The sequence below is a fragment of the Malus domestica genome, chromosome 14, assembly GCF_042453785.1.
Source record: "Malus domestica chromosome 14, GDT2T_hap1".
NCBI lineage: Eukaryota > Viridiplantae > Streptophyta > Magnoliopsida > Rosales > Rosaceae > Malus > Malus domestica.
Window position 1 is genome coordinate 5,782,412 of NC_091674.1, and position 22,539 is coordinate 5,804,950.

Consider the following 22,539-nt stretch of genomic DNA (forward strand, 5'->3'; position numbering starts at 1 on the left):
GATTAATCAGTTTAAACCAAACCATGTCTTAGAACCCGAATGTTTTAACTTTGGTGCTCATGGAGATTTTATTTCCCACAGCACCAATCACAATATTGTTTCCTCCATTCAGCGAATTGTCAAACTGCATTTCACTGACTTGGACGTTTTGATTAAAAACTGTTTTATGTGAACACCAAATGTGACACTCTGCTTGATTACGAAAAGCTGCGAAACCATTAATTGTAGCCAACTATGGTGTGGAAGAGCTCAATAAGCCTCCGCATAATATTCATTCGAAGACTTTTGCTTAAAGCATTACACATTGAAGTACCTCACTAATAAGGATTTCCTGGCCCTTTGACTCACTTTTACGAACCGTTCCAATCATGCAAAGATGATATCTTGCTTGAAGCAAGACATTATTAAAATCTTTATGTCCATGAATAGGTAAAATTTTAAAGTTTATATCCGATCGAATTTTAACTGGAGAAGATTTTTTCTCGTCCTTCCATGTCTAACTTGCTCTTGCAGCAGCATTGTAGAAAGCAAAAGTTTCCAAATTCTCGGATCTGTTTACTACCACAAATGTGAGAGAAAGGTACCCAATGATTCCGCTAGGATGCACCAAATGGTAAAGATTCAATTTCTCCTAGAGTCTACCGAATGGTTCTACCCTGCTTTGGCAAGGATGCACCAAAAACATACTCTGCTTTCGAGCTTGTTTCCCAACATATGGTAGAATCAGGCCTGTTAAGGGATGCAATCACAATCAAAAGCGTGATCCTTAGCACCTAAGACCTAAAACTTCAAGAATAAGGGACAATCTTCCCAAAACCCTGCAGAATTTACTTCCACTCTGACGGAATATATCATTGGTTATACACTTGTCCGTACTCCTACCAATGTTGTTGAGGAGTCTCATTCCCGTAGTCAATCCATGAGACTAATTTTGCTCCACCTAACACATTTTGAAGAGCAAAATTTTGACATGGAAGGCCACATTGGCCAAACTCCCTAGTAGATTTGGTTTACTTGTTAACAATATCATATGTTCCTGGATTTACGTTTGGTGTTTGGATAACATTATTATTCTCGAATACGAGTTAATTGATGAAAGTTAATATATGTGACGATTTCAATTAAGTGATGCTTAGGTATCTTTTGTGGGGAAGTTAGCTATGTGGTTCTATATGCTAACTTCATACCTAATCATCCACTGACATCCCTTTTAGACTTATCCAACCTGATTGTGGGGCATGGCACTGCCTTATGTTGTCAATGATACAAATGTTACCTAGTGTTCTAAAAAACAGCATAGGCAATGGAGTTAACCCTAAACATTTCATACAAATTCTCTTGAAGAAATGTTGGTGTACACGTTTATATAAGTAAATAGTATTTTAGAAGAAGGATAATCAAGTGGTCATTAAATATGAGATATATCCCGAAAAGTAGTCAACAATATGAAACACACATCAATTAAAGAGGTTTTATTTTTTTTTATTTTTTTTTTGACAAGAAACGATAGCGTAGTATTTCATTAATCAACACAAACAATTACAAGGGTGTCATTGGGTACATAACTCCAGTGACAAATAAATTGATCTAGTGTGAATTTGCATAGACAGGCAAATAAGAGTAAACTTCTAGTAGACAACCACAAGCACAAACACACAATCACCAAGTGCACAAGTGCTACCAGTACAGATTTGTCATAATAAATGATAATCGCAACAGAGAAATACAGGCAACCACAATGGTCATCACTGAATAGCGAGGCCACATAAAGTCATCGCGTTAGAGTGAGACCACACCAAGCCATAGTTGACAGACGAGACTACATCACGTATCGCACAAAGGTGAAGACCAATCTAGCCAAAACATCAGCGCCACCTTGGTCCACATAAGGCGAGTGGAACACAACTAGACTACACCGAGAAGGGATATGTTGGTCAACTCATCACAGTAGGGGATAATGCACTTAGACCCAGGCCATCTACAAATACACCGAACAATGGGGTACCAACATCCACACATCGAAAACCATAAGAGCAAGCGTAACAGACAGCGAAGCCGTCAGGTCCAAGACACACAAGCCAAGTCACATCGAGATGTACAAGTCGAGCCACCAGATCAAGCTGAGCCGCACAAACGAGCCGCAAAAGTCGAGCCGCCAAATCTTTGTGCACAAGTTAGTGCATCCACCCAAACCAGGCAAGGAAGGTGACACCACCATGGAATCAAGTTGACGAAGGTGGATCCAACCCATCTGCAACATAAATCCAAACCCCACACCAAGAAAACGAACGCCAAATCAAAGAAAATCTTGAAAGGGCATGGCCCGAGCCAGGGTATAAGGCATAAATCCATGGAAATCTGCACCCAAAATGATGGGAGAGAAGCACGGGAGGTGAGAGGAGGTAGGTAATGGCCGGGAAGGAGTGCTCGGCGTGAGGTGGGGAGGGGAAGTCGCGTATGGCTAGGGGGAGAAGGCTGGGATGGGGAAGAGGGGGAAGAGGAAGGGAGGAAGGGCTAGGAGAAGGAAGGGAGAGGCTGCCACTGGCCCCCAGCCATAGCCAGAGGCTGGCGACGATGGAGGTAGACACCTAGGGTTTGATTGGGAGAGAGGTTATAAATATGTGATTGGTAAGCCTTTCTGACTCGGCATAACCTGGTCGTCTTATGCGACTGGCGCTTACCAAAGGCTGCTTTCGGTTGTTTTCATAAGGGCTGTTCACTACAAGCTATCAATTATTAAATATGAGATTCATCTCGGAATAGTAATCAACAATATGAAATACATATCAATTAAGAGAGATTATAAAGATGTGATTAGTAAATGTGGTATAGCTTCAGAAGTTTGTGTGGAAATATAAAATCAGTCCAGGAGTCCTTGCTACACAAATCACGGCGAGGACGACTCCCGATGAGTCCAAAGATTCACTCGACGCGGACCACACACCACATCAATCGCACACGAAGCCCATTATAATGGACCTGGCGTAGCAGCTCAATGGTAAGTGGCTAAAGCCAGGCACCCGTTGTCATGGCTCAATTGCCTGCCATAGCCTCTGTTATCTTCTCCATTTTAGAGGAGTGCCTCCTACATAGACTCAGCGCCTGCTACATGTCCTCTGCAACTACCTTGCATATCACATCTAGTTTTCTACTGTAGCTAGCCTCACTTTGCTCTCAACAGGGTAAGTTTATTTTAACGTCAAACTTATGCCACAAACTCAAATACTTGTACTCAAGTGTTGATTGCACGCAACAAACACAACTGACTTGGGCTGAGGAGGCCCTCCCATAAACATTGCTTTTTGGTTGCAGATTTTCCGAACCAAATCACACATCTCATTCAAGCAGATCGCCTTGTGGCAGATATTTCCATCCACAGTTTGTATATGTGTAGACGGTCTATTTGTTTGATCTGAATCGTAGTTTCTAAACCTTTTCAATTCAAGTGACAAGAGAGTTAAAAAGAGAAAAAGAAAATACAAAAAAGTTGATCAAACTAGGGAATCACCATTCCATCTGCCAAATGCAAATATCTTACACCGGGCACTGAATCAGATAAATGACAATCGATTCAGTGGAGCATAATGCAGGAATAGGATTACAAAAAAGAAAGATACGTTACAAATCACACGTACACCAGACAAGTTGCTGATTCTGCATGCATGCATGTGGTACTTGGTAGAGTATATGTCTAAGCATTTGTCTCTGGGCCTGCAGGTTTTGCGTTTAGCAGTGGCTGTAGAGCCTTCACAACGATCGTCATGTTTGGCCTGAAGTCAGCTTCATATTGAACACAAAGTGCTGCTACTGCTGCCAACTGAGACATTGCATGAAAACCAAAATTTAGAAATTAACTAATCAAGACGAATAGCCTAATTTAGCTATAGTGTGATATAATATGATTAGTTTTTCACGGGTCCACGCCCATTGATGGCTAACAATCACCCATGCACGTGTGAGCGTCTTAGCTTTCTTCTAGAGAAACTAGTTGATATTCACTCTTAGTTTGTCAATCGGGAAATTTATCCCTTCCAGTCCTCCATTTTTTCTTAATGTCTAATCCCTTACGATCCAGTAAGTCATTAGCTGATATCTTTAATATACTTTGAATTTTATGAATTACCCACTCCAATTCTAGGCGCACCAAATGAGGCCTATAACTATTTTGAGATTATGAGGTTTGGTCATTTTTGTTTCATGGGATTCCTAGATTGAGTTGGGAGCCTGGGAGATGTTAAGAATCAATGTCAGCCCAAAATTCCAACACAAGCTGTCATACAAAGCACAAATGATAAAGCCCAAGTCCTATCTCTAGCAATTTGTTGAAGTTCATAGAAACTTCTCAACATGTGTGGAATAGATGATATTTTGTGGCAAGTTTGCTGCAAAGCACTTTGTGTGGGAATTAATTAGTTTAAATAAATGTGTGGTTATGTGTGGTGTATATCTCATATAGCTTGCTATAAATACCCAAGTACTCTAGCTTTGTAAATCATCGAGAAGTGAAGAAGAAAATAAGACTACAAGTCTTATAGTGTTTGTGAGAGTTGAAAGCTTTCTTTGTAATATTTTCAGTTTAATAAAGTCTTTTGTTGTGTCTCAAATTTTCGAGTGAATTTCTTCTTTGACATATAAAATTTAGAGTTGTTTATTCTAAATTTTTCTCAACAGGAGATAAGGAAATATGTTTGATTCTCAGAAAGAACGATGGTGAGGTCATATTGAAAATTTTATTAATGGCTATTGTGCATCCGTGTTTTGGTAAAAAAAAGTGGGTTATTTTAAAAGCAACTCTCAGCTGCTTCCACTTTTCTGCTTTGAATGAGGTTGAGTTACCAAACACAAATTGGAGCCTTTTTTTCACTCCTGCTTATAAGAAAGCTAAACAATCCGAAACCGGTACTTACTATACCTTGAATTTTATAAGTTATCTATTCCAATTCTAAGCACGAAATGAGTCCTATAACTATTTTGAGATTGTGAGATTTGGTCATTTTTGTTTCATGGGATTCCCAGAGTGTTCATAGTAATTTAGTTTGTTAAGAGAAAGGATTCCAAAGCAAACCTTAGCAATTGCCTTTGGTGGGTAGTCATTGTTTAGCTTGGGATCAACACACTGCTTCACTTTATCCTCACTCAGTCTTGGAGTTGCCTGTATGTTTAAATTGTATGTATTCAGATTAGAGGTTTTCAGAAAAGCACTGCTAAAAGCAAGTTAGAGAGTCTGAGAAATATGTGTACCCAAGTAACAAGACTTTGTTGCCCCTTTGGCATTGTATGGTCTACGGGCTTTCTTCCTGTCAAAAGCTCTAGTAAAACAACTCCAAAACTGTAAACATCACTTTTCTGAGTAATTTGCCCTGTCATCGCATACCTGAATAAAAAACAAAAATAAAAGCAACGATTTTATAAATGGATAATGCTTGCGATAATGCTTGCATTCCCAGTTCATTCTCCCCTTACAAATAACATTATTTTACCATTAAAATTTTTTAATTGAAACCGTTAATTCTCTTAATCTTCATTTGAAGATCATCTCTACAAAATGTCATTCTAATCTGGGATTATTTAGTCATTCAAATGTATCAAACAAATTAACGATTCATTATCTACATTGTTGATTTATTTTGATACATTTTATATGACTAAACAATGTCCGATGCGAATGATATTTTGTAGAGATGATCTTCAAATGGATATTAAGAAACTGAGCAATTCCAAATATAAAATTTTAACAGTGAATAACGTATCTGTAAGTGGAGGAATGAGTTCATCCCGAAGGGCAAATACAAGTATTATCCTTTTTATAAATAAAGAAGGAAATTACAATGTGAACACAGGGAGAAAACATTATGCATGATGGCAGAAAATAATGGTAAAGTTAGTGTAGAGAAGATTATATTATATACTAAAAATGTTTTCTTGCCAATTGTTAGATTCACAATCTGACAACGTCAGTTTAGGAAGAGAATATAATACCATATATACTAAACCTTAACATGCAGCACGTGCATCACTTTATAACCATTATAGGGGACGCAATACATCAAACTCAAGCTAATGAACAACTTCTAAGCTAGTAGTTAATATTCTTTTAGATTAGTAAAATCAAATCAAACATTCAGGAAACAAGAACCGAGGCTTACTCAGGAGCATGATAGCCAAACGTTCCCAACACTCTAGTCGAATGCAGTCGCGCGGCCGTGTCCGATGACTGATTTGACAAATTGAAGTCCGCAATTTTGGCAACATGGTCATCAAAGAGCAGGACATTGCTGGATCTCACGTCACGGTGAACAATTGAAGGTTGAACCTTTTCATGGAGATACTCGAGACCTTTGGCTGCACCATAGGCAATTTTAATTCTCTGATTCCAACTAAGAACTGGACCTGGTTCAGCCCCTTGTACTCCTTTTCTTCCTGAAGCAGAATTAACAAGAAAATGAATTGATCTTGAACGAAAAAAATTGTAGAAACAAACACAAAAGCAGATGATGTAAATAAGTATACCATGCAATATGTCATGTAAAGATCCCATGGTTGCAAACTCATATATCAAAATTCGGTTATTTGCGTCCAAGCAATACCCCATCAACTCCACAAAATGCTCATGCTTGAGTCTTGACACTGTTGATAACTGTACAAGATTGATCCTGCATTTTAAGTAAAAAGTGCAACATTGTCTTTGTCGAAAAACAGGTGGTCCCAAATCTTACTTGTACTGAAAAGTCAGAGTCCGGCTCTTGAGATGTACCCGTGTCCATTTTCTTTATAGCAGCAGCCTTACCATTACTCAGTTTTGCATGGAAAACCCGGCCATAAGAACCTTCTCCTATCAAAGCCTTCGGACCAAAGTTACCCGTTAACCTATTTAGTTCATCCAAAGACATAGATGGTATTTCAATCGGTAAGGCCTTCTGTGGAGCTCCGCTTTTAACCGTATTGGAACCCCTTGGCTCTCCTCTGTCATTGCCTGTAACACAATGCAATGGTTTGTAATGCTTCAAGAGGTGAATACTGATTTGTGAGACTATTCTAAAAATCTCCATCTAAGCGCTAGGCGGTTGGCCACCGCCCCAATTAATGCCTAGGTGTTTGAAAATTAAAAAATGGCGTCTAGACCTGCTAAGGCGCCCAACTAGACCGCCTAGGCACCCGTCTAGCCCGTCCAAAACCGCCTAGGCATCGACTAGGTTGCGACTCACTTAAACATAAAATAGATAGGTTTCATTTTGCATTTTTTTTTAAAATAAATTGTAAAGACTTGTTGAATACTTAAATGAGCACACATTATATGATTGTTCCCTATGTTTTCATTATGTCCAATACTTCATAATATATATGTCATTCTATTTTGTAGTTTATGATAAAATTATATATATTTTAAGTATAAACAAACACTTATTTACACGAAATATATAGATTTACTTAAATCCGCCTAGTCCGTCTAGGTGCCCAGCTAGGACCCGCTTAGCCGCCTATGTGCCCCTAGGACCCACCTAGCCGGCCGCCCGACTAGTGCCTAGTGTCTTTTAGAACCTTTGTGACACAAGTATGCATATGCATGAAGGTCAAAAAATATGTTTGACATATGGATAATTAAATTGACTTTGTTAGCTTGATACAATGTGTTTGGACCCAAAATTACACCATTGGCCCGTGGTATCAAGGCCGTTAAGTGGGTATGGTTCTAGACCGTTAAGATAATTTGGTTGGCATTACTATTGATTTTAATCGTAGTAATTATCTTGAAAATATCCTTAAAGCTTGCAGAGATACACGTAGGATTTTATTGCAAATAATTAAGGGTTTTATCGGGTTGTGGAGAAATTAAAGGAGATTGCACAGCTGGCTGCTTGCCAACCCCTTACAATTAATACGGCAGTAGAGCGAGTCATGGAAGGCTTGCCGTGCAACTTGATATCCAGTTAGTTGCACAGTTCCATATTTGAATGGATTTGCATGCAGAACCACGTGGAATAATGGGATAAAGGAAAATCATGGTCTTGGATAATGATGACACAAGGAACCTAAGTAGGCTAGGCCGTTTTCTATGGTGTTTTGATAATCAGACAAAGCATGGCTACTGATGGAGTTTTTATGAAGAGAAGCCTAGGTGGGCTAGAAATGTGATGTGATAAGCCTAGAAGGACTTTTATTAGGTTTGAAAAGTCTTGGAACAAATCTCACGGCTTAGTTTGAAGGATATGCCTTGGTTTCTTATGTGGATCAATTCCAATTCCACGAATTAGAGTTGCAGTGGAACTCTACAAAATTATCTGGCCATGCCAAGCAAAAGATACGTCCCTATAAAGACAGAGGCAATGTGCAACGGAAAAGGCCCCCACCAACTCAACACACAAACTGCCATGCGCAAATTCTCGCTCTACGCCAAACCTCTCAACAACCTTGAAATTTTTCATTTTCTTTTCCGCCGACACATCTTCAGTTTGGATAAACAGCACTGTGAAGGCAACCGGCAAACATCTTCAGTTTGGATAAACAGCATTGCCGCTGTAGAATCAGCCGACCGCGAAGCACCTTCAGTTTGGATAAACAGCACTGCGTCGAGGCTGACTGGTTATCTATCCAAGTCTCAGTCGAGAGGGATTTTCGAATCCTTATTGGGAGAGGTCATCTCATTAGCCTTCTCGGCGAAGTAGGTGTTACGAATTACTAGGCTCGGCACATTGAACGCCAAGTTGTTTATGATTGGTTATTCACAAGTAGGGTTTAGAGTTCGGCATTCTGACGGCAGAACCACTTTCACAATCAAGACGTACATTTGTTTTGAGTACTTGTGCCTATATAGTTTGGTGTCAATTCGGCGTGCTTATACTTACACGAATATAATCACTGTGACCGAATCCAACACCGACGATGTCACATCCCAGGCTCAACTCCACCGTAGCACGATATTGTCAACTTTGAGCCCTGACCACACCTCACAGTTTTGTTTCTGGGAACTCACATGAGAACTTCCCAGTAGGTCACTCATCATGTGATTGCTCTCGCATGAACTCGCTTAACTTCGGAATTCCGATGGAACTCGAAGCTAGTGAGCTCCCAAAAGCCCTCGTGATATAGGAGATGAGAATACACATATAAGGCATAGAGGATCCACTCCCCTAGGCAATGTAGGATGTAACAATCCAACCCTCTTAGGGGCCCGAAATTTTGTCACATCCTGGCCCGAGCCCCCACCACATCCCAAGCTCAACTCCACCGTATCACGATATTGTCCGCTTTGGGCCCCGACCACGCCCTCACGGTTTTGTTTCTGGAAACTCACATGAGAACTTCCTAGTGGGTCACCCATCTTGGGATTGCTCTCGCGCGAACTCGCTTAACTTTGGAGTTCCGATGGAACCCGAAGCCAGTGAGCTCCCAAAAGGCCTCGTGCTAGGTAGAGATGAGAATATACATATAAGGCATACATGATCCACTCCCCTGGGTGATGTGGGATGTTACAATCCACCCCCTTGGGGGCCCAACGTCCTCGTCGGCACACTTCCGGCCAAGGATTGGCTCTGATACCAAATTGTCACATCTTGGGCTCGACTCCACCGTAGCACGATATTGTACGCTTTGGGCCTCGACCACACCCTCACAGTTTTGTTTCTGGGAACTCACACGAGAACTTCCCAGTGGGTCACCCATCCTGGGATTGCTCTCGCACGAACTCGCTTAACTTCGGAGTTCCGATGGAACTCGAAGCTAGTGAGCTCCCAAAAAGCCCCGTGCTATAGGAGATGAGAATACACATATAAGACATAGAGGATCCACTCCCCTGGGTGATGTGGGATGTAACAGACGAGTTGTGAACTTCGCAGAGCTAGCAACCTTGTCTTCAGGCTCTAGAACCCGAAGGCCGAGACGTGTTCCTTCCTCGGCCGCAATCGCGAGATCAAGAAGTCAGCAGCATTCAACACCACATCAACACATTTTACTCCTCGGCCAAGCTCGGCCGATGAGTTGGCACGCCCCGTACACAATCAAAGGACGTAGTTAGTTCATTAGTTACTCAGCATGTGCGCCACGTAGGCTTGGTAATTTTTAGGATCAACACAATGTCAACCGATTATCTAATCAACAACTTAATATTCGATAAGGTCATGTAGTCATTGTCTAACATGGTATCAAAGCTCTTGTTTCAATAGGTTCTCAATATAAAACCTCCCACCTGATTCTCAATGTGTTCTCAATAGCTTGATACATTGTCGACTGATCATCTAATTAACAGTTTAGCCTTTGACAAGGTCATGTAATCATTGTCTGACATGGTATCATAGCTCTCGTTTCAATGGGGTTCTCAATAAGAAACCTCCAAACTCATTCCACACAATATTTACTCCAGTTATATTAGATTTTGCCTGCCCTCATTCACCACTTGGACTAACCCAAAGCCACTTATTTGGTAATCCGTAAGATGAAATTTTCCTACATCGTGTGCCGTCATTTGAATGGTTATCCATTCCTATCGAATCCTAAAGGCCTCGCGAGGCCTTACTTCTACCGGCTAGCAATTGTCTAATGGACTTAAGCTAAGAAGTTGGACAACCAAACTCATGCTAATACAGCCGCTCATACTGAAATGCCTCAATAACTGCAGTAAGGAGATGCATTTTTGCTAAAGAAATGGTTTTTGACTTGACCTAGCAAACAAGTGAAGAGAACATTGTTTAATTTTAACTTGTAATTTGAATGAAATTGTCCTCTAATAATTACCAGCAACACAATGGTCCTCATAAATCACAAATAGCAAATTATTAGAAATTAAGAAAGATTAAAAAATACCTCCTCCTCCTCCTCCTCCATATGTATTCCCACCTCTGGGCGGGGCGGTGTATTGATTAGCAGGTGGGCCGAAGTTTTCCTCCTCCGCACCCCCGCAGCAGCTCATTTTTCAAGTTGTGGTGGCACAGCAAGATTAACAAACCATGTATCACCACAATTGCTAATATTCTACACAATTAATTTTATTCACCAACAAAAATATTTCGGAATAAAATTATTCCTGCAATTCCAAAAAAAAAAAAAAAAAACCCACATCAATTTATAATCAACAACAAACAAAAATGAAAAATCCGCCTTCAAATTGCATCCTATATGTTTCATTTTTGTCCGAAATTCATAAATAAATAAAAACACAAATCAAACAGGAGCAAGCAATTAAGATCTATCTGGTTTCTGGGTAAGCGAAGTAGAAAAATGAAAACCAAACATAAGGATGCATACCCTCTTGTTAAAATTAAATAATAAATATATAAATCAACCGCTTAGAACAAATCAAAAAAGCAAAGTGGTCGATTTTTATGGAAAAAAGAACGGAAATATGATACAAGTTGAAGAAATGCAGGTCGAAGAATGATGAAACGAAAACTGACCGCAGAATTTAAAGAATGATGAGGAACCAGAGGAGGGACAGAGAAGAAACGGAGGAAGAAAACAGCAATGTTTGATAAATGTTTGTGCATATTTGTTTGTGATGGATGAGCTCTCTTGTTTTGGGACGACCGGACGAGAGAGAGGGCACGTCGTGCTTCTATATTTCGCGGGAACCTCGGGCCTAAAACAAACCCTACTTCGTCTACGTTTACATGTCACCACGTTGCACGTCCTCACGTTGCACGTCCTCTTTCTATTTCCTATTTCCTCATATCATGCATCATGCATGCATGATGTTTATGGTAATCCAACGGCCAAAACTTCACCAGACAAATTGATTAATATTATCTATTTCTTGTCGTTTCTGTTATTGTTATGTTTTTTTTTAAATGAGGAGAGAGAGGGCGAGAAAGAGAGAACGTGGAAATGATGATGAGTTTTTGTTTTTGTTTTTATTTTTAAAATTAGAGATTTGTTATGGTCACATGTAGGTGATGTATTTTAAAAAATGCAAAATTTAGTTTGTGCAAATTTACTTTATCGTTCATTATTTTATTTTGTGATAGAAGACAAAAATATTTTTTTTCACCTTCTTTTAGTTGATAAAGAGAGCTTAAATTTTTGAAATATACATAAAGCATAATCTGATTAGCAAATCTTTTTTGGACCAGAAAAAAGATTAACAATTCTTTTTGGGGTACAATGAGGATTTTCTGAAGAAAATGAGGGACGAAACCGGAACGGCACTGTTAGTGAACAGTACTTTTTCACCGGGTTTTAGTATAGAGAAAGTAAGGAAAGGGAATCAGAACACATGGTTTCTTAGTTGATTTGATTCCTAATTTTTAGGTATTTGATTACAAATTTAAGGGTAAAACATACTTTTCCGATTTCAGATATATGCGAAAGTTAGGATATGAAGTGATATTCATACGCATATTTCAGTAACTTTAAGAAACTCAAGAATTATATTCAATCCTCATTCCTGGTAAGTAAACATATACATGCGAAGACACGTTATTCTTTCAAACTTTTGTTAGAGGCATTGGTGTTTACCACTCCGAATTGCCTTATTATAGACTTGGCTGGCATGTGTGTGACACTCTTTTTTCTAACCCAAAATTTTGTCATGCGTAATTTTTTTCGGAAAGATTTTTTACTTAAGCACACGTCACTAGTGTAAAATGTCTTTAACCTTTTTTTTTTTTTTAAGGCATAGAGATAGGACTGGTGTTGTATGTATGTCTTTTATGGATTTTGTTCATGATAGGTTTTCAATAGCTTTCTGGGCTATGCTACATAATTTCTTATGATGTTTAAATAAATCAAATTGTATGGAAAACAGAGAGAAACGTAGAGCCACAAAACCGAAAATCCAAAATACAATTCCAACTCGACTGGCTAAACATGGCTACCTCCACATATGCATCTAGCCTTCTTTGTTAAGTCTTGGCAAGTAATTAGAGACGAGAACATAACTTCCATAACAGTGAATCGTTCTTGTAACTTGTAAGTTTTTCTTTTTGGTACTAGATTTCCAATATTTTTTAATATTTAGAGGTTTGATGAGCAGTTTGTGAAGTACTTGAAGATAAGGCTGATGAGTTAGCTATATAGTGATTGATTTTCAAAGCAAAAGCAGCTTGGTGATGTCAGTGTTAGATTGTTTTTAAAAGTGTTTTTGATGTGCTTTATGACACACCCCAATTCGAAAAATCCACCTGGATATTTTCATCAATTCACACTTTTAAAATTAATAAAGTAGTAAAATTAGGGACGGGTTGTTACACTTTAAGAATAATTACTTGTAAAATAAAGCAATTGACGTTTGATAAACTATATTTTTAAAAGTGTTGTGAGTATGAAAAGCAATATAAAAGCGTTTGATAAATTTTAATGTTAAAGTGATATAACTGTATGTAATAACAAAAATGGACATGGTAGTGGGGGTGTGGCGACGACACCAGTGGTAGGGGGGTGGTGGCAACGATGGTGGTGATAGTGGTGGCAGCGATAGTGGTAGGGGTGGTGGTGGGGATAGTGGTGGTGGTAGTGGCAACGGTGGTGGTGGTGGTGATGGCGGCAATATTTGGGGTATGATGGTGCTACCAATTATAGGGATATGGTGGTTAGGGTACAAAATAACAATAGTGGTAAGGACAGTGGCGGTGGTTGCGGTAGTGCCGCTGGTAGTGGCAGCAATGGAGGTGGTTGCATTTGTGGTTGTGGTGGTAGAGGTGGAGGTTATGGTTGTGGTCGTGGCAACAATGGTGGTGGTAATGACGGTGGTGGTGTTGGTAAGTGGTGGCCGTCACTTTATTCTCCAATGGATAGAATGTGTATATAAGAATAAATAATGTCATTTTAAAACCTAATGAAGGTGTTATAGGAATTGAAAATATTCATTAAAAGCTCAACTCCGCTTTTTATGAAAAACTTACAAAATTTGTTGTCTGGATATCATTGCTTTTAATAAAATAGGCATGATATTTTATTTTTCTCAAACAATTTTTATAGCTTAACTTCAAAGTAAAACTGGTTATGGTCGTACCCAGTGCACAAGGCTTCCGCTTTACGCAGGGTCTGGGAGAGGTGAATGTCGGCTAGCCTTACCCCCATTTATGGTGAAAGAAAAAAAAAGGTACCAAATGGACCTAAGAAAGTAAAAGAAAATCCAAAAAAGAGCGAGAAAATACTACAATGCAAAAGAATTTTCAAAGACCAATATGTAGCTTATAGCTCTGGTACAGTCGAGAAATCTGAAGTGTTGTACATAAAATCTCAGTAAGTGAATCAAATAATTATAGTCGTGAGTATTCTTTATCGTGGCATCTGATGCCAATTATACAAAGTTATGTGTAAATTTCCTCCCACATAGCAGTGTATTAGTTACGCGGGTGATGGTGTACTTTTGAAATCTATACAAAGTTAACTTTGCTTTGCTACTACTCTGCCAAGCACACTTGCCCAGTGACTTTGATTTTGCTGAAAGTAAAAGAAAACTTATTTTCATCACTTGGTTTGGTATTGTTGTGCTTTAAAAAAAATAAAAAATAAAAAATAAAAAAAATAAAAAATAAAAACTGTTTCTGGTGTGTTGTGAGAATAAGCTCATTTTTGCTACTTCACGTTTTCAGTTTTTTTTTTTCACCCAAAATTGTGAAAATAAATTGTTTTTAAGTGTTTACCAAACAATTTTTTGAGCTTAGCTTTTTTTGGTACCCACTTTTTATAAAAGCACCTCAGTACCAAGCCAGTACTAAGTAGGGGTGGGCAAACGGGTACAGGAACCGCAGGTCGGGATGGGTAATCAAGGTTCGGGGAGGGTACGGGCCGATTCCTGTTTTTTAATAGGGGAAACGGGGCAGGGCGGGCCGGGGCAATGACATGGGCAGGGCAGGCCGGTTCCAGATGTATAGAAAAACGGGGCCCCGAACCGGCCTGTTTATAATTGAAATGGACGGCCCATATTGAAAATAAACATACCTTCCAATCATGACTGTTGGTTTTTACCTTAGTATCTCTGAATCTGATCGAGTCTCTCTCGACCCTCAACCTCTCCGTCTCTAGTGACCTCGTCCCCTCCCTTGAGCCCCTCCCTTCCACGGTTCCACCACCCACAGTCCGTCACTCCCCGTCAGTCATCTCCTTGCCCACCCCCAACATCATCGCCGTCGTGAGTCTGGGCCCTGACGACCACCACTGCTGATCTTCTTCTCGATTGTTCTCCTCAACGACATCTCACCCCAAACCTAGAGAACCCAAGCACATGTACCACCCATCTTCTCGATTCACTTCTCTCATTCCCGACGAAATCACCGCCGTCGCGACTCACGATCACCAACACTCCACCCTCGCCAGTTCAGGTGAATTCTTTAACCACTTTTTTTTATATATATATAGGTTCTTTAACCTCTGATGTTTGTAACTTTGTAGTTTGAACTTTGATCTATTGGGATGTATGTAATATGTGCTCAATCTATTGGGATATTCATGTTTGTTCTTGCTGATTTGGTGGATTTTCTGATTTTTTTTTTAGCTTGTTTATTTGGTGTTTTCAGAGTTAATACTTAATTGAGCTAAATTTTCGTACCTGTAGAAGAAGCATAATTTGTACTAAATTTTTACTCTAAAGGTTCATATTAAGGTTAACAGTCTTTTCATAAATTTTTATTGTCACAATTACGTTCATACAAACTCATGTATTGTTGATGAATTTGCGGGAACTGTGTTCTACTTTAATGGTAGTATGGTACCAATTATATATATACAGATGGTTCTCACTTGGGATCAGTTGTTGTGTAATGGTTGATTTAATTATCATTGGATTTTGTTAGTGTCGTATTATAGATGGACCAGTCTTTGTGTGTGTGTGTGTGTGTGTGTGTGGTATGGTACCAATTATATATATGCATATGGTTCTCAATTTGCCATATTCTTTAGTTTCAACATCACTGCTATATTTGGATTTTGTTGTTGTTATCTGTTTTTTCTTTAATTTTGTTTTTCTGGTCTATGCTTAGAAAGTTTAAGGTTTTATGGTTTTGTTCTTTGGTCCTGTCCTTGTGTGTGTGTGTGTGTGATTAAGTGATTTGTTTCCTTTTTCATTCTTGGTGGTTTGTGTGTTCCATCGTTTCTGTCCTGGTTCTGGTATGGATTGCAGGAGTAATGACATTATTTGTGCTTTTTTGAGGTATAGCAACTTGGGAAGGCTCTTCTTTTTTTTTAATTAATAGCTTATGCATTTTTTGTGCCTGAAATTTTGTTTTTGCCAACATAAAGCGATGTTTTCTATGGCTCCTGGTGATCAATAGGGTTAGGTTTGGTATCTATTTTAGTACAGTTGGGATTTAAATAATTAAAGATCCAGTTCATCATAAGAAGATAAAGATAAGAAGTAAATAATGAATGTTAAAAAAGTCCCAGTGGCTTGTTTCTATTCTAGCTGTGTTGGTTTGTTTTTATTTCATTGAATCTGAAATGTAGGGTTTTCTGTATGGTGTTGTAGTTCGCTATCTCACAGTCTTGGGATTGGAAAGGTTGGCGCCAAATTCTTGAGGATAATATGATGTTGGACGTTAAAAATGTCATGTTTATATTCTATTTTTGTTTACAGATTCAATGAGGTTTGTTGTTGGAACTGGGACGTTGGATGTGGTTTTGGATGTTAGTTAGGAATTTATTGCAGATGTCTTGGACTTTCAGATATTTTGTATGTTGATTTGATTTTTAGATGTTGGACGATGTAATATTGTTATTTTGGATGTATTGTTGTTAATCTATGAACTTGGATGGAATCATTTTGGATGTATTGTTTTTTGCAATCTGTGCAAATCTGTGCAGTTTGCAATCTGTGCAATTTTTTTTTCAAACCAAAAAAAAAAAAAAAAGGGACCCATGGACCCGGCCCGAACTGGCCCATTTCAACCGGGCCGAGTAAGGTCCGGTTCCTATATTAGAAAATGTAATCCCCGGTCCGGCCCGGCCCGTTTCCTTTGAGCCTAGGTCCGGTCCGGTTCCTTCAAAATTGGGCCCGGCCCGGCCCGTGCCCACCCCTAGTACTAAGTCTTGAGTTATAAACCCTTATTGAAACTCTTCTGTGATAGCAGCAATTATTCATGGTTTATCACCTCCAGATACTATCCATGCTTTCACAATATTTGAGACACCAATTTTACAGTATCAATTGGTGTGACGGTGTTTTATTTGTTTCCTTCTTATTTGAGCTCAATCGGGACTTTTTCTACTCAGAACAAATAAAAAATGTCATATCAGTCGATAATACAAAATTGGCATGAAAAGTTGGAGACTATCAAAATTATTGTTTCACAAATGTGGTAGCTTGGGCATTCCTCTCTTTCAGAAAACGGTTGCTATCATGTCATGTTCCTGCCACATTTTTTGGCATGAATTGACCGAGTTAGGCTGTAGTCCAACCCAAAAGCAAGCAGCTGCTGCTCTATAAGGAATATCATACTCAATAAGTTCCATTCTCTTAGCCACCAGGTGGTCAAAGATTCATCCCCGCTCGCCTTTGAATTTGATGTCAAAGGTGAGATTAACACACTAATAGCACATCCATTTATTCTCCACCTTTGATATCAAATCCAAGGGTGAACGACCATGCATTATTAGGTCATCCAATGACCATGAGAACATTTATGCCCAATTTATTTGCCAACAATGCCAGTTTTGCAGAAGTTTGATTCAGACCAAGCCAAGCAAAAGAAGAAATCTCTTGAATGGATTCATTACTTCAGGCCATACAGTGTTAATGGCCACATTACATCAGAAACACAGGCACAAAATACATGGCAATAGGTGTATTTAGATACATATAAAGCCAGGGACTTTGTGTCAGTCTTGAGAGCAAAGGATACAGAATCAAACCCCTTAAATAACCCAAATATCCATTTTCCGACGCTAAGCTGCAGCTCTGATCTTACAGCGGTCAGCGGATAATCAAGTTTTCAAAATACCCTCAAGCTCAGTCACTTCCAACTCCAAGTTCAAACGAAGAAAACCAAGCGAAACACATTGACGCTTCTACGTGGAGCTACCCTAGCTAGTCTCAGTTTTTAACTGTACACCTAAACACCAATCATCTACCCAGACCTTCATTCTTCTTTCCATATACGGCCAGTAATCCTCAACTTTAGTTCTTGCCTATCCCCGCCTGAGAAATAGAGAGCCAGGTTCCTCTGAATAATGAGTCCATCCTGGCTGTCCCGAACTTTTCCATGACTGTCACGAATACTCCTAGGGATCCCCTGCCATATTAGCTTACGGCCATTTGCACCAACTTCCAAACTATAGCTGAACTTCTTAGCTTCAATATCATCACCCATGAATCGTAAAAAAGCCATGTAGACCGGAGCCATTCCTAATTGGAAGGCCTCAAAGTGCAAACAGAACTGTCTTCCGAAACAATTGAAGACCTGAAAGAGAAAAAATAATTCATGGTGCCGGTAATACAAAAGTTAAATTTTCAAGCAGAATCAGTATAAATATTGCTACTGAACATTGTATGCACACCAAAAAAAAATATTAAAAAAGGTATGGGGTTTAACTACATAAATTTATAATTCTTGTAACACGTTTAAAATATTAAAATAAAAAACTTACAGTAAGCATCCAAGTTGCATTTTCAACTTCATTTGGGTTTGCTTTAACATATCTATGGTTGAAGGTGCACCCATCATGCATGTCAACCTTGTGATCCTCCTTAAGATGCCCAACGAGAGTGGGGATATCACCTGTAACAGAGCACTCAGATCCAGCATAAGGGCAGTTGTATAGACGAAATCGACAGTGTTGCTCATGTTTGAGCTTGCTGTAGTACGGAAAAATATCATGACAGCCTAAACTCTGGTATCGGCATGGAAGTTCCAACGATTCAGCAACTTTCTCCAAAGCCAAACACCTTATATCTCCAAGCTCATAGCGACAAGTGGGGCAACAATTGTGCACCCTTATCTTGCAGTCTGAACATAGCGTGTGGCCATTAGGACACTGCAAAAGAAGAATTTAGAAACAGTAAGAATTAGTAAAAAGAACATGTGATTCCAGATGACAGGACACTACCCCCAGTGTTCAATTACAGGAAGAGAGTAAAGTTAAAGACGAGAAAGTGAGAGATTGGTCACTTCAAGGGGTTCAAGGAAATCTGAACCCCAACAGTAAGCAAGCAAATAATGTTCTGCTTGAATAAAAGCACATAGCCATTGCAATTTAGCCTTCAGCAAACCAAAAATTAAGAGTAATAAAATTAATTGGTTGACTGTACTATATATACAATACCCTGTGGATAGTATGAATAATAATACACATAATTACCTAAATTAAGCTAGCAATAACAACTAAAACAAAGGGGTCATAACATCTACAGAGGCATAACATTCTTATTTTTGGCAGTTAAAACGAGGAAGGAGACAGCATGGCAGTTCCATACACTTTGACATATTGAAGTAAACTCAGACCAAATTAATCCAGGGCAGCTCAGAATTACAGTGGGAACTAAAATAAGATAATATATGAAGATCATGAGTCAGTCCCAGAAAATCAAAAGGAGATAAAGAAATGAAAACAGCGATGGAAGTTTGCAAATTGGGCTAAAACGATATTCTACTACAATCACAAAACGTCTCCCTCAACACTAATGAGAATCACTTTATGTTGGAGCAACCAAACTTTATATTCCCTCCTTTAACCATCCACTCCACTGCCAGAAACCAGCAGTCAAAAGCTTCACTGACAATGAGCTGATTCAACACCTATTACCGAACATCATCCAATTATCTCCATCCTGTGTACACTGATAATATTTAACTTGTAACATCATTAAAGAGTAGTTAGAACAGGTCATGATTGCATTGCTTCACTGAATGTTGAACTTCTGCTATTGCAAGTATGAGGGCAAGAGTAATAAATTTTCAAAGATTATAGTGATATATAGTAGGATCAATTCAGATTCAGAAAAGAAGATTCAGGTGAAACACAATATGTCCTAAATGCACATGTACCTGATGAATAGGAGGGTACATCAAATTCGTGCAGACAGGGCACTCAAGTAACTCATGCACACCATTTGTTGAATACAGACCATGCTTTCCACCCAAACCAGGGGTAGTCTTACTTAGCATACTATTGCTACCTGCCTCCGACTTAGCGATTGCCATGTCATAATCCACAGACTCAAAACCCCCTTGCAAAGTGCCCCAGGAGCACGAACGATGCAAATCTAAAGAACCCCCTTACAAAATTCCACCAGGAGCCACAAGTGATTCAAATTTCACAAAAATTCTGGCTCATAAGACACAGAGTAATCTACTTTCCCTCTATTCCATCCTCAGTTCTCCGTGGACATGCTTATCTCTGTCAAAACAAGATGAATAAAGAGTTTTATAAGTACTTCACATACTATGAATGAAATACTTTCTAAAGAGTGTATTATTTGGCTCTAGTCCAAAGTCCAGAGAAATGACAAATAACAAGGTTATCAAGAATGTTTCATGCAACCTCCAGTTGCTTTGTGATATCAAAAGAACTCGGAAAAGCTTCTTGATTGGCAGCAGGAGATTCCCAATCTCTTACAGTCGACGACCTATAAATATCTCCACTTTTCCATAGTAGCTTCGAAAATGCTCTTCAAGCACTTATAATATCAGTAAATCGATTAAAAAAGGTCGTACCCAGTGCACAAGGCTCCCGCTTTACGTAGGATTTGGGAGAGGTGAATGTCGGCTAACCTTACCCCCATTTATGGAGAGGCTGCTCCCAAGTCTCGAACCCGAGACCTACCGCTCATGGGCGAAGGCACTTGCCATCGCACCAAGTGCGACCTCTAATATCAGTAAATCGATTACTGGGATAAAATTGGATTTTGTTTTACCAATGAGTATTTCAGCATACCACCAAGGCACAGTAAAAACCCTCTTGAAACTATTGGTAAATCATGAATCCGACAATTATAAGATCAATTGCTTTTTATAAAACTTTAGTATGCATATCAATGTTCAAGTTTTATTACCGCATAGATGTTATGTAGCAATGACAGAGTTCATCTTAAATGGAAGCAAGGAAATTATGGAGATTGAAGAAGCAATCATGCATCCTGCAAAATTTTATACTAAAATATGTAAAGTTTTCAACTTCAAAAGAGAGATGAGACATGGAACATATGGATTTTCCTTTTCCGACTTTTCGACCGTCACATAGGCAAATTCAGATTTATAAACACATCCGGCAAGATAAGGACAATCCCAGATCAATTCAGAACTGTGCTTTGACTAAAACCCACATTCCTCATTTGCACTAAAAATACTAAGTTCAAAAATTTACACAAGAGGACATTAAAAGCAACCAGCTCTCTCAATCAATCCAAAGAAACAAAAAAGGTACCATAATAGTAGTACAACAACAAGCATACCCCAATTTTGCACCCAAAAACCCAACAAAAATTCAAATTAACCTTACCAAAATCTACCTTAGAGATATAGAGAGAGAGCAAACAAATTCAAATAAAAATATTCAACCCAGATATGCAAATTTTAAACTAAAATCTGGGTTGTTGCCAAAAACCAACTTTCCCTTCGTCTAAAATAGCAGTGCAAATAAATCCAGGCACAACAAAAAAATCCCCATTCCCCTCCAGAAACCCAAATACTACAAAAGAAAAAACAAAAACCACAACATAAATTACAAAGAAGAAACCAAAACACAGATACCCAGTGGAAATTTCCAACCCAAACCACCATTTCATGCAAAATTAGACAACTGGGTCTCCCTCCCAATTGCTAAAACAGACAAAGAACCCAGATTGCAACCCAAAAACAACACCAAAAACATAAACAGAATCGAACAGCGAGCCCAGAAGCAACACGCGGATTACCAGGATATGGAAAATTGAAGAAAATGGGAGTGCCTTGCTCGTATCGGTGCTGGCTATCGATGGCCTCTGTTGTCTCTATGCTTCAGAATCACTTAAGAAAATGCGCTTTTGTTTTTGTTATTTTAATTTAGCTTCTTTTTGTTTCTTGTGTGTTTTTTAAAGTAAAATATTTGATTTCTGTTTTGGGATTTATAATTACTTAAACATTGTATTTGGACAAGAAAATTTATTATGACGGAATTTCAAAATGACCAAAACCCAATAAAAATTGCCGAATTTTTTATTTAGAATTTAGGATTTTTTTTTTTGTTTGATTAACCTAGAATAACATTGAAAGTTGAATACAAAATTAATTTTGTGGATAGAGTCATTAATATATAAATGAGATATAGTAGTTAGAAAATGTGTTAGTAGTAGTGGTGGTGGCAGCAGTTGGGGGCCACAATAGTATGTGCTTGTGGCAGCAACCGTAATGGTGATGATGATGGTGCATGGGGATGGTGGTGGTGGTGGTGGTGATGGTGGTGATAGGCGGTAGGTGGTGGTGACATGTGGGGGTGGTCAGATTTTTTTTTTTTTTGGTTTCAAACTCTCAATTATAGGAGTTTGGAAATGACACCTATAGAATTTTAACTGAAATTGGAGGTCTCAAATTTTAATTTTTTTGCACGCGGAATTTCTATATTTTTATATTTATGAATCTAAGTAAGGGAATTAGTACATATCAATTTATAAATTCTAACTCTTATCTAATTTTTAAT

At 38.7% G+C, this 22,539-nt stretch overlaps 2 protein-coding genes across 4 annotated transcripts; both read right to left on the reverse strand.

Moving 5' to 3' along the window:
• Positions 1-3,487: 3,487 nt before the first annotated feature.
• LOC103413581 (probable protein kinase At2g41970) lies at positions 3,488-11,543 on the reverse strand. The gene is made up of 8 exons (XM_029093127.2): positions 11,388-11,543; positions 10,798-11,017; positions 6,717-6,973; positions 6,511-6,637; positions 6,147-6,420; positions 5,242-5,374; positions 5,066-5,152; positions 3,488-3,817 (listed from the first exon to the last, which is right to left on the reverse strand). The coding sequence occupies exons 2-8, from the start codon at positions 10,901-10,903 to the stop codon at positions 3,692-3,694; spliced, it is 1,110 nt and encodes a 369-aa protein (XP_028948960.1). The 5' UTR covers positions 10,904-11,017; positions 11,388-11,543; the 3' UTR covers positions 3,488-3,691.
• A 6,071-nt stretch (positions 11,544-17,614) lies between these two features.
• LOC114821033 (E3 ubiquitin-protein ligase SINAT2-like) lies at positions 17,615-21,934 on the reverse strand. Of its 3 annotated transcripts, none has more exons than XM_029092735.2 (5): positions 21,779-21,875; positions 20,918-21,001; positions 19,911-20,262; positions 18,514-18,900; positions 17,615-18,326 (listed from the first exon to the last, which is right to left on the reverse strand). In XM_029092735.2, exons 3-5 carry the CDS (start codon positions 20,064-20,066, stop codon positions 18,006-18,008), a joined length of 864 nt encoding a protein of 287 aa, XP_028948568.1. In that variant the 5' UTR covers positions 20,067-20,262; positions 20,918-21,001; positions 21,779-21,875; the 3' UTR covers positions 17,615-18,005. The 3 variants fall into 3 exon arrangements, with proteins under 3 accessions (XP_028948568.1, XP_070668180.1, XP_028948566.1); XM_070812079.1 differs by lacking the exon at positions 21,779-21,875 and adding an exon at positions 20,407-20,542 and having other exon boundaries at positions 20,730-21,001; XM_029092733.2 differs by lacking the exon at positions 20,918-21,001 and having other exon boundaries at positions 21,779-21,934.
• Positions 21,935-22,539: the final 605 nt, after the last annotated feature.

Excerpts from the sequence above, each read along its gene's own strand:
- LOC103413581 (XM_029093127.2), bottom strand. The coding sequence starts at position 10,903 with ATGAGCTGCTGCGGGGGTGCGGAGGAGGAAAACTTCGGCCCACCTGCT. Across the intron at positions 6,421-6,510 it reads TTTACATGACATATTGCATG|GAAGAAAAGGAGTACAAGGG; the intron begins GTATACTTATTT and ends ATTCTGCTTCAG. Across the intron at positions 3,818-5,065 it reads CACCAAAGGCAATTGCTAAG|TTGGCAGCAGTAGCAGCACT; the intron begins GTTTGCTTTGGA and ends GCAATGTCTCAG.
- LOC114821033 (XM_029092733.2), bottom strand. The coding sequence starts at position 20,066 with ATGGCAATCGCTAAGTCGGAGGCAGGTAGCAATAGTATGCTAAGTAAG. Across the intron at positions 18,901-19,910 it reads TGTACCCTCCTATTCATCAG|TGTCCTAATGGCCACACGCT; the intron begins GTACATGTGCAT and ends CTTCTTTTGCAG. Across the intron at positions 18,327-18,513 it reads ATGCAACTTGGATGCTTACT|GTCTTCAATTGTTTCGGAAG; the intron begins GTAAGTTTTTTA and ends TTTCTCTTTCAG.